The 12504-nt window shown below is 32.6% G+C and overlaps 2 protein-coding genes across 5 annotated transcripts in view; one reads left to right on the top strand and one right to left on the bottom strand.

Moving 5' to 3' along the window:
* The window catches only part of LOC107665793 (set1/Ash2 histone methyltransferase complex subunit ASH2), a 12852-nt gene extending 6001 nt beyond the window's left edge, over positions 1–6851 (bottom strand). For 2 of the 4 annotated variants that reach the window (XM_016456818.1, XM_016456822.1), the window contains exons 1-11: positions 6747–6851; positions 6350–6406; positions 5137–5282; positions 4970–5058; positions 3766–3860; positions 3589–3684; positions 3390–3485; positions 1893–1968; positions 1780–1815; positions 1346–1448; positions 110–327 (exon numbers count right to left, since the gene is read on the bottom strand). In XM_016456818.1, coding sequence (XP_016312304.1) covers positions 110–327; positions 1346–1448; positions 1780–1815; positions 1893–1968; positions 3390–3485; positions 3589–3684; positions 3766–3860; positions 4970–5058; positions 5137–5282; positions 6350–6385 — 991 coding nt within the window. In that variant the 5' untranslated portion in view covers positions 6386–6406; positions 6747–6851. The remainder of the gene's footprint in view (positions 1–109; positions 328–1345; positions 1449–1779; positions 1816–1892; positions 1969–3389; positions 3486–3588; positions 3685–3765; positions 3861–4969; positions 5059–5136; positions 5283–6349; positions 6407–6746) is intronic. The other 2 variants (XM_016456820.1, XM_016456821.1) reach the window with 2 other exon arrangements.
* Positions 6852–12052: 5201 nt separating this feature from the next.
* The window catches only part of pnx (posterior neuron-specific homeobox), a 934-nt gene continuing 482 nt past the window's right edge, over positions 12053–12504 (top strand). The window contains exon 1 of the mRNA XM_016456780.1: positions 12053–12185. Coding sequence (XP_016312266.1) covers positions 12053–12185 — 133 coding nt within the window. The remainder of the gene's footprint in view (positions 12186–12504) is intronic.

Here is a 12504-nt window from a genome sequence, read left to right as displayed (position 1 = left end):
CAAAAGATAGAAATAACTGACTTAAAACCATTTTTAGCTGCTGAAAATACTAGTGTTCTAATCGTTTTGGCCAACACTGTAGGTCAGATGTTATGGATGACACATGTACCTCTGTCATGCAGCGCCAGCAGCACTCTCTCGTACAGACACGCGCGGTACAGGTCTCCAGGGATGGGCTTCCCGGCCCAGCAGTCCAGCTCCAGTTTTTCCGGGTCGGGAGCGTGGGGATCCGGCTCAGCTAGGATGTAGCGGTAACCGTCTTTGTTGAAGGGGTGCTCGAGAGGATAACCATGAGGTGGCAGGCGCTGCGCTGAGAACAGCGGGTCACTAAAACGGAGTAAAGCACTATCAGATCTATATAGTAGTAGTATATTTTCATTTAATGCCATGTCAGCATCTTAGGCTATTTTATCAGATCTATATAACACAATCAGTTATAATTGATCTACATGTCTTTTGTTCTAAATTATTTATTTTGGCACAATTGTTCATTATTAGATCATGTTAATTCAAGTTGATTAAATAATATTAACAGATACATATTTTGATTATAATAATGTATTAGTAAATGTTGAAATTAACATTAAAGGTTTTAAATATTTTACAAATATTTTTAAATGTTTTAAATATTTCAAAAGTTGTTTAAATATTTTTTTTTAAAACAATTTAAAAATATATTTAAAATTCTACTAATTTAATACGTTTTTACATTCTAAAAAAATCTTAATTTGTATGTTAGCATGTAAAACTGAGTAAAACACAATCAGATCTCATTATACAAGTTAAAATTGAACTAAATGTCTTTTGTTCTAAATTACTTATTTTGGGGATTTAACTGAAGAAATCTTGGCCAAAAATTGGGTGAAAAACCCCAATTATATTATAAATATCTTTATATTAAAAAATTCAAATATTTTAAAAATACTTAAAAAGCTTTGTTTAAATATTTTAAAAATTGTAAAAATTAAAAAAAAAACAAAAAAAAACATTTATTTCTAAAAAATTGTTGGTTGGCTTGGTTTCAGTTCATGTTTTCAATCTATTTTTGATATGCATGAGGAGGATGATTAAAGCAACAGATCTTTTCATCCATTGTATGACGTACATTCAAGAATAACGGATCAAAACAGGAAAAAAAACATGTAGGATGGTGACAACTCGATATGTGGGCATCACACTCAAAAATGATTTCAAGTTTGCAGTGGATGATTTTGATTTTCAAAAAAACAAAGAAACAATAAAACATGCACAAATGAATCATTCACAATAAGATCAATAACATGCATTTACAAAATAGAGTGGATGTTAATTTCATAGTGACTTTAAGATGCGCTTGTTGTCGTACCTGCGTGTTCTCTTGGCCGTTCCAGCCGTGGCTCCGTCCTGTTGCTGCTGCTGTTTGCGTTTGGCTCCTCGGCCTTTACCTGTAGCAGCTGGAGGAAGCCCACCTGTGACAGAAAGAGATTCAAACCTCGGCCGGATTCATCCAACATCAACTTAAAGCCCAAACGCTTGCAGCAGAGCAGCCCGGGGATCGAGTTCAATCTAAAGGCCACAGCGTTTGACAAACACGATTAAGCTTCAAAACAATACGCCTCAGTCCACTCATATGTGACAAAAGCCATGACGGTTAGATTTCAGAGAGGGGGCGCAAGCACACAGAAACATGAATTAGTGCTGCAGCAAGTCAATCAAGAGTGCAAAGATCAATGCAAAGCGAGGGCAAGTTACAGGAGCACCAAACATCAGCCTTCCACACGTAAAACACTCCATATTCACCTGAAAAAGTCGATCCACCTGGAATACAACGCACAGCTTTAAAAGACACTCCCTCAGCAATGGGATCAAATATACAACTTTAATCATTTCTGGAGTTTAGAGGTGAGTTTTACCATTTAACCCTCCAGCACCCGTGATAGCCGTAATCTGCTTCTGGGTGTCATACGACGGTCCAATATTGGCCAGATCCTGAGGAAAACCAAACACAGAACATGCCATAACAAACGTTTTAAGATAAGTACAATGAAAAACTGGGTACGTTCATAATTGCAAAATACACTGTAAAAAATGCTTTTATGGAGTTGTAAATAAAGCATTACTGGAGTACATTTTACAAGAAAATCTTTGTATTTCAAGATTTCATGTTTAATTGAATGGGTTGCTTGCCATTTTTTGTGATTATTTGTGAAATTTACAAGCAGTTTCTGAGTGAAAATTGTTTTACCACCAATTTTTTTTTCATACATTTTCAGTATGTGTAAAATATACAAATGACCTATGAATTTTTGCAGTACACAACCAGAGCACAAGGTGCAGAACTCTGTATCCCACAATGCATCCCGTTGATTCATTATTTGACATGGCCTTCCGAGACTGGATTAAAATGCTAAATAACTGTTCATTGCATTAAACCTGCAACATACCAATGGCATTCTACTGTTAACTGCTGCCTACTGCACACTATTTCATATTTTATTCTAAAAATATACAGTATAAACCCCACATTATGCTAATATTTTATTCCAATATTAACCACTAGGATTATACAAAAAAAAAAGTACTATCGTACCAGTGTTATTTTAGTATTATTATTATTATACATGAAAGTATTTATTCATATTTTAAATGAGATTTTATTTTTATATTTTCAGTTTAAGTTTTAGTAATTCTGTTATGTGTTTTTATCATTTTATTGACTTTTATTTTTCCAAATATTTATATATATATATATATATATATCTTTATTTTAATTTTAGTTTTACTAATTTTCATACTTCAACAGTTACAATTTTGTTTTAATTAGAATTTTTTTTGTTTGAAATGTTTTTATTAGTATCCATTTACAATAACAACATGTACCATAATACTGTAATTTAATTATTACAGTATACTGCGCGACAATGCAAAATTCACCCACTACATGACAATGTAATATCAACTCAGCATCTCCATTTTGACTAATTACATGATCAGACACCTAACAGTTAAGACAATAAATTGCAAAAAAATTTTTTTACATATACAATAACAATGCTATTTGCAAAAATTATCATTGCTTGTCAAACATTTTAGCAATATGCAAAAAAATAAAAGTTAGCTGGTTGGTGTTTGAATTTCAGCTTCCTTGGCTATTTTCAAGTTGAGTAACAAGTTTAAAGAGCGATTTAAAAACCTATTTAAAATGTATTTTAAATAAAACTCTAAAATAGATTCAGAGTCGATGACTTCATTTCTTTTGAGAGTTTTTGCGGAGTAATTTAACTTCCTAATTGACCCTAAAAAGCACAATTGAATAAAATATGTTTAAGAGATACTAGACTCTGGCATGAAGAGCATGTCAGATTTTCATGATATTAAGAACTTGTGTGTGATTCTGAAGTGTCCTGCACCTGATCAAGCAAGCCAAACTTGGGATAGTCCTCTTCAGAGTCTTTACTGCCGGGGTCTGGATGTTCTTTCACCAGGAAAACATCACGCTCTTTACTCTGAGTCCAAACAACACAAGTCAAGCCTTTATAAAGCTCTATAAAACACCTTCCAGACACAAAGGAAAAGAGGTTGGGAATCAAGTGATTTCAAATGACTCACCATAGTCTTGACGATATTATTTGGCCATGTGAGTTTGCCGGGCCTCTGGCGGGTCGTCATGCACTCCCAGTATTTGTCAATGAAAGGTATGATGTCCTTCACAAGAGAACAAATAGCACTGAAACCACACATTAAACACATGGCACTGCATTCACTTAACTACAGCGGAAAGCGTACCTTATCTTTAGAGAACATTGTTTTGGGATGCTCCTCTTGAGTTCTGGACCTCCATGTCAGATTTGCCAAAGCAGTGAGACACATCTCCTTCAGATCTGTGGATAAAACCATTAAACAATGAAGACGATGGGGGGAAAAAAAATCGATGTGCTGAATGCAATGCAGATACCGGAGCTACACAATTTCAATAAAACCGAAATCGTTTAGTGCAAATATCAATCTTTTTAAAGTAATATTACTTTTGTTTTTATTTAGTAATTTTTATATTTGATTAATTAAAATAATTATAATATTTATTATTATTATTATAATCAATAATAATAATAAAAGTGTGATGTTTATGATTTGAAAATGAAGAAATTAAGACCTATATATAAATATTAGTATTGTAACAGTTGTAAACTAAAATTATTATATTTTTTAATTTGCAAAAGTAATATTTTTTGTTTTTATTTAGCAATTTTTATCATTAAGATAAGCAATTATCACAGTAATAATAAAGTTTGATAGTTTAACATTTGAAAATTAAGAAATTAAGACATATATTAGTATCGTAACAGTTGTAATGTAAACTAAAATAATTGCAAAATAAATATTTCCTTTGTTTTTATTTAGTAATTCTCATAATCAATTAACGTACATAATTACAACATTAATAATAATAATAATCGTATTGTTATTATAAAAAAAAATTTGATTGGTTTCATGTTTGAAAATGAAAGAAATTAAGACAGATTTGAATTTAAGTATTTTAATTTTACATTTGTAATGTAAACTAAAATTATTCTCATTATTATGTAATTTCTTATTATAAAATAACATTTGTTTTTATTTAGTAATTTCCATTAATTATTACAATAATATTTAATAAAAACAACAAGTAGTAATTATATTAATTACAACAATAATAATATTAATACTAATTAGGATCAGGGTAAATAATAATAATAATAATATCAAAGCCATACTGATATACATCACAAAATTTTGGCCAAAACTGCACAGCCTTACTAACAAGCACAACAAAATTTTCTTTTTGAAATGCCATTTTAAATCACAATCTTTATCCAAAAAACTCAATTAGATTTTTTTTCTCCAAATGGTGCAGCTCAAGTACATACTGCATAACAACACCTACGTAACAATTCAAACAGCAGCATGCAAAAGTTTTCACTAACTCAGCAAGTCAAACTGATCCACTCACTTGCTTGTTTCCTCAAAAAGTATGTGTTTCCGCTGTGGTGACACACATTGCAGTGAAACACATAATTGGTCACGAACGGCAGGCAATTTCTGCAGGAAAGAACAAACCGACAGTGTAAGAACATGCACGCGAGACACCCGTCCATCTGCGTCAGGACACAAACGTACACCGTGTCGATGCTGAACGTGTCCGCCGTAAACCACTTCATGCACAGCGCACACTGCAGCTCCACGTCCCCCAGCTGACGGCCGTTCTCATCGTCTCCAGACCCCGTCTGAGCATCCGCCGCCTCCGAACTGTCACCCGCCGTGTCCTGACGACACACACAGACACAATGTTACGCTATACTGAAAGTCAATACAAAACAGCACATTCTCAAGTCATCTGACTTCTGTAATGTGACATATTTCCAAGTGATCCAAGACATTCAAAAAGAAACAAGATATTAGGACATTCAAAATTATGCAAAAAACTGCTGCTGCTGGGGTGTAAAAATCCATAAATCGGTGCTCTTTTCTTTTGTATCATCAAAATACTCATAAATCCAAGGCACTCGAGTAGTGTGAAAAAATGACAAAGCCTTTATTCACATGGCTGTAAATGTAAAAACAACACATTTGTGCACAGACGTGTTGCGGCTAACTCGCCTTCATCAGGGTATGAATAAAGCCTTTTTAATTTTTTCACACTACTCGAGTGCCTTGGATTTATGAGTATTTTGAAAATATTAGGACTTTCTATCCACAAAATGTTATACTTATGTATAGGGAATGGATTTTGATAAAGGATTAAGCTGAAGCAGTATTTTAACTAAAAATAATTGTTAACTAAAAATAAAACGATTTAATTAATTGAAATAGTGATTAAACAAAAAATATAAATATTAGATGAAAAACAAACGTAAAAAACAAGAAATGTTGCAAAAATGACAAATGTTGCTTTGACAACTAATCAAAATAAATGTGTTTAAGTTGAAGTAATACAATTACTAAAATTACAATTTAAATAAAACTTGTTATACACAAACATAAAAAAAAACAAAAAATAATTACATAACAAAAAAGTAAATGAAAAGTAAAAAAAGGCTAATTCAAAATATTAATATACTACTTAAAGAAAACTAAAAAATTAAAACTAAAGGCTAATTTAAATGATATAAAATTATATTTAAATATACCTGTATAATAAATTATTATAGTAACAACATATTAAATCATTATATTTTTTTATAGAATAATAATATAATCATTATATAACATATATATAAGATAAATCCACTTATAAATCATTCACAATAAGAGCAGAAATGTTTGTTAATAAAGTAAATCAGATGGTCTGATTTTATGTTGCATATGATTCATCATGTGTAAAAGGTCATACCATAGTCTCTTTTCCACTGGACGACTCAGTCTCCATGTTTGTGGTCAGATCTAATGAAACGAAACTCATACTCAGAGTAACGATTTTTTTTTTGGCAAGGACCTTTACGGTAAATAAGGTAAAATCATGATAAAATACATTAAACAATCTCAGTATGTTCAGTATGTAAACATCAAATGAATAGAATTGCACATCACAGCGAAACAAAACAATCAAGCAGCACATAAATAAGAAAGAGATCGTGCAAACCCAGCACTTCATTCTCACACTTGACTGCTTGTGGCGTTGTGTTTATGTGCTGAACAGCGCTATTAATATCACAGCTGTGCGATGTAGATCTGATCACGTCTCTAATTACTTAATATCAGTGTTTTCATTGATTAAAGCATGTTATTATTGATTCTCACCCTTCTGCTGTGTCTCTCTCAGGCACAGATCCCGCTTCTGCCGCCATCTTTGGAATAACGACAACAGTTGAAATCTCGCGATAACACGGCGGCTTCATCGCGGCCAAACTGTCCGTGATTCACGCAGTGCTCAGACACACACTGACACCTGCAGGACAACTGTGCGTGTGTGCGTGCGTGTTTGTTTATTTATTTATTTAGTCATCCATCCTTAAGTTTAATTTCCTTACGTTTTTATTATTTTGTTAAGCTACGTTTTGTAGTTTAAATAATAAAAAAAAAAACTATTTGTTTTACAAGTGTTAAGAAGAGCATGCTTGTTAAGAAGGGTTATGCATAGGATTGATTATGAAATTGTTAGGGACATAATAGAAGACAACCTTTTCTTTGGATTGTTTGATTGCTCAAAAGAGAACATAGGAAAATATAATTTAATTTGTGTTTCATGCTAGTTAAATTTCACATAGGCCTACACAAATGAACATTTACTGGCTCTAAACCTCTCTTTTTTTATTTAGAGTTGATCAGGACAAGTACGTGGAAACTATCCAAAGCTCTGTTAATCCTAAAGCAATGAGAACTGTATCTTTATAATCATCTTTTGTGTGCTCTTAAGGTGTAAATTTATTACATTTTTTTGTTAACCTGGCAACACATCCCTTTTGAAAAGAAACCATGGTTTAAAAAAAACACACCAAACCATGGTAACCACAAATTAACCATAGTCTTTTACCATGGTATTTGGAGTAAAACTGTGGTTATACAAGTATACATAATAAAACCATGGTTTTCTCTTTTAACTGTAATGCCTTAATGGTTTGATGTTTTTTTTAAGTCAACTTTTAAGTCAATGTTTTTTTTACGCCCTCCGAAGTTTCGATCTAATCAAATGATTCACGATCCAATCATTTAATGATTCGCCGCACACTCCGAAGTTCAGATCTGAATCCAATGATTCGCGATTCAATCATTTAACGATTCGCGAACCCGCTCCGAAGTTCCAATCTGAATCACATGATTCGCGATTCAATCATTTAACAGTTCGTGAACCCGCTCCGAAGTTCCAATCTGAATCACATGATTCACGATTCAATCATTTAACGATTCGCGATACACGCTCCGAAGTTCCAATCTGAATCAAAAGATTCACAAACCCGCTCCGAAGTTCGTCTGATCTAAATTAAATGATTTGCGATCCGAAGTTCCGATATGAATCAAAAAATTTGTGAACCTGCTCCAAAGTTCCGATCTAAACCAAATGATTTGCAATCCACGCTCCACAGTCCCGATCTGAATAATGATTCGCAAACCATAATTTCAGATCAGGACTTTGGAGCACATATCGTGAATCATTCAATTCGCGAAATGATTCGTGAACCCGCTCCGAAGTTCCAATCTGAATCACATGATTCACGAACCCTGCACATGTTAAATGAACATTTTTGAAATAGTTTTCTTGCGTAATTACTTTAACTTCTCAGGTAATATCAATGGGGTGACCTATTTCAGATGCGGTCGAAATTACAACAACAATGGTTAGGCCTACATACACATTTATTTTAAATGTTTGATCAAAATTATTGCTAGAGACAATTTAGCAGTCGCTGGATATTTTAGGGACATGTCCCCAAAGTCCCAACTAAATCCTACGCTATTGAGTGTTACAATAGCCTGAATTGTAGAAAACAGTATAGTATAGTATAGTATAGTATAGTAGGCTATTCCAATAGATTTTTATTTGATTTTTTTCTATAGTATAGTAGAGATATTTAATGTTTTATCTAAGAATGCTGTTTTTCTTTAACCATGAGTTGTTTGTTATCACCAATAATTTCACTGATAATTTGTCTTACGCAAAACCATCACTGCAGCAGCCTTCAACCATTTCAGATTTGTTTGTTTGTTTACTGTATAGGCAAACCTATTTTTTTTATTATTATTAGTAAACTAAAATGATTAGTGAAATATATTTTAAAAAAGAAAAATAGCCTTTTTTAACCAATAAAAAAACATATAAATACTAACTATACTATCCTATTCTCAAAGTGTGTTGTAACACTTTATTTAACAAAACCATTACTTTGAGAGGTATTTTTGATTTCTTTCTTTATTCATTCATTCATTCATTTTATTAAAACGACTTAATTGCATTTTTAACACAATTTTCTCTCACTGTAATGCATCACTGCAGCAGTCTTAAAAAATGAGATTATTTGTCTTATTGATTTATTTGTGTTTGTAGTAAACGGCTCAGGAGTGTTTACAGCAGAACTGTGAGGTTTCTTCCTGTAAGGACAGATGCTTGAACGACATGCAAACAAACTCTTCCCACAAATCACAGTGTCTCTTTCTCTCAGTGCACCGTGGACATCAAATCCATCGTAAACCTGTAAAACACGCTTTAAACATCCATTACCACTAAAGCGCCCCTTTGTTTGTGTGAAAGTGCAGGACAATGATGTGCTGGGCTGTTGTTAGGCCTGCTGATGGAATGGAAAGAGGATTGTTCAGATACATGTCGTGTTTTATTGTTGGCCATCTGTGAGGTACAGACACGACGACCCTTACTCTCAATAAACACTTCAAAAATTACAAAGTGCAAGCACAAAGTATAGCATCAAGGACAAAGTTGTATAACAAAGATGACCGAATGTTTAAGATCGTTTTCAGATGGAATAAATATTTCCTAACCTGCACATGACATTATGCCAAGTCTTTAATACAGAAATCCCTAGAACAGATTTTAATTTAAAATATATTCAATTTAATTTTTTCATTTTTAAATAAAAGTTAAATATTATGTAATATAAATATATAATTAAATATTTTATGAAATAAATAGACAAGTGTCTTAAATGTTTTTCAATTGTTACTAAATTGAAAAGCATAGATAGAACGATAGATAGAACGATAGATAGATTACATACACACATTTTATATTATTTTTTAAATTTGTATATATTTAATTTGAATATATACTAAATAATATAATAAAAATAAGTAATGTAACAAATATATAATTAAATATTTTATTAAATAAATAGTAATAGTAATAAATATTATAATATATTATATTATATTATATTAGTTAACTTAAACATGCAATTCCAGAGACATCAGTACTTTTCTTCCGGAAGGCTATGATTAATTAATTGATTAATTAGCATCACAGTAGCTTTTCATTTAACAGCAAATCATAACAAAATGTTTAAAAAAACAGATTATGAAACGTTCAAGATTATGTATCCAACAGGATAAAATCCACATATTTGAGCATTTCAAGCTCATTTCGAGCCTTTTTTGAAATAATAGGCCTATTAAAATCCACTTTGGTGACCCATGCGGTGGTCAATCATTTATATGAGTTCAACTTCAAAAGAGTGTAAGACAGAAGCAGTGCAGGTTAATAAGGTTAATGTGTTTTGAGCAGCAGCGCTGGAGCTCTTCTGCTGTGTGATGGAGCTGAAGGCCCCTCGCTGATACTCCTCCTCATCCTCACCGCCGGGACAAAGGCACAGGTCAGGCAGGGTCACAGACACGGGTGACATCTGCTAATTGTCCCGGTGGGCCGGCGAAGCCTCGAGCAGTGAATACCAGCAGTATAGATGCTGCTGACGGCTGGCAGCTGCCGCCGAGGGCCACCTCTGGAGCCTTCAGCCTTTATTTACAGCATCATAAGGCCTTTGTCTGGAGGCTCCTACTGAGCATACACTCATCCCGCCGGAGACCAGCACACTTTCTGCTGCTTTAGATCCATTAAAACATTAAATTACCCCCAAAAAACCTTATTTGCATGCATAAGAGGTTAATATGGCTAATAAAACAAATACACATAACTTTACACAAAGTCTAAAGCATTCCTAAAATGTTTTTAAATGAGAGAATCCATGCATTTTGCATTCAGTTATATTGTATTGAAATGCTTAACTGTTGCTCAGTTTTGTGCAGAGCAGATGCACAGAGTCTGTCTGTCTATTTCTATCAGTTTTATCTTTGGTTTGAATAAAAAACTAATATTTTATTATTTAAAAAAATATATTTTAACACAAATATTATGTCAATTAAAACAAATACACATAAATATACACAAAATGATACAAATATTTTTCTATATATATAAAGCTTTTCTAAAGTGCTTTATAAATTAGAAAATACATGTATTTTGCATTCAGTTGTATTGTATTGTTTAAATGTTGCTCAGTTGTAGAGGAGCTAAATGCATATTTTCTTTTCAAAAAAAAACAAAACAATTTGTGTATTTGATTTTTGTATCTGTATTTAATTTTTTTAATTATTTTAAAAATAAATGTATTTTAAATTATTGTATTAAATGATAAAATATGATATAGCAATTAAAACAAATACACATGAATACACAAAATGATTAAAATATATATACAAAACGTAACGCATACGTAAAGGTATAGATGGTGAAAATACAATTATGTTGTATTGAAATATTTAACTGTTGCTCAGTTTTGTCCAGAGCATCAAAATGCACAATTTCTTTTTTAAGAAAAATGTGTCTGATATGTATTTATATCTGTTGGTTTTGATATTCAATTATAAAAGTATATATTAATACATTACATTCAAATGCATTCCTTTTTTATTCAGTCACTTGAATTATTGAATCTAAATAATAAAATATTTATTTCCTAACATGCAAATGATGTTCCACATCTTTAATGCAGTAATCACAGGCTGAATTGGGACATAGGACATGTCAAATTTTATTACAGTGTGTGTGTGTGTGTATATATATACAGTATATATATATATATACACACGCACATATACACAGTATTTACATTTTATTTATATATACACATTTTTATTTATTTAAAACATTCTTTTACATGCTATGCCAGAATAGTAACTTTAACAGGCTATTCCGGAGACCTCAGTACTTTTCTTCTGGAAACATCTTCTTTAGTCGATTAATTAGCATCACAACAGCTTCTCACGCGCTCGACCACCGTAAAATCACACAATTGCAAATAACTACAAGCTCTGGTACAAAACACTACACGGCTCTTCAGAAAAGGGCACATTTTAACCAGATGCAGGGCAATAAATGGCAAAGGAAGCGTGTCGCCCACTGAGACACATTCAGATGTTAAAGCGTGTAAAGGAGGAGTTTGAGGGCTTGGTTTAAACTCGCTGAGATCCTTTAACATGTTGATTTTACACGCGTCTGTCTGAGCTGAGCTGTAGATATAAGCGACCTGAGGAGATGGAGATGCTCAGATATCACAGGACTCACTTACTTGCTGCTCTTGAAGCGACTGTCAGGATGCATGAAGAAACTGGCAATTCACCAGTGCTGGGAAAAACCTCTTTTTCCATCGCAGACATTCTGGATCCCTCCAAATTTCCCGGGAAACATCAGGAGACGCAGAGAGACATCAGGACGCGGGAAATCTCAAGTGAGTCTCAGCCGTTCATGTGTTTCAAAAAGTTAAGCAGCACATTAGTGTTGGTTCGTTGGTGCAACATATTTCACTGTAAGTTATGAAACTAAAACATCTTTTTGAAAGTTAGCCATGCGTACAGCATCAAAAATATCAATTTTGTAATTTGCGAATGAAAAATACTACAGAAGAGGGCGCAGTCTGATCACTTTGTCTTTTTAGAGATCGGTCATAAAGGGAAAAAAATCTAAACAAAACTTATGCTATGTAAACTTTTAAACCGTGTTTTTAATGAAAAAAAAAATCTAAAGTTCGATTATAAATCAGAATGCGG

This window comes from Sinocyclocheilus anshuiensis, unplaced genomic scaffold (genome assembly GCF_001515605.1).
Source record: "Sinocyclocheilus anshuiensis isolate Anshui unplaced genomic scaffold, SAMN03320099.WGS_v1.1 scaffold743, whole genome shotgun sequence".
Classification (NCBI taxonomy): Eukaryota; Metazoa; Chordata; class Actinopteri; order Cypriniformes; family Cyprinidae; genus Sinocyclocheilus; species Sinocyclocheilus anshuiensis.
This window is presented reverse-complemented; position numbering and strand designations above follow the sequence as displayed.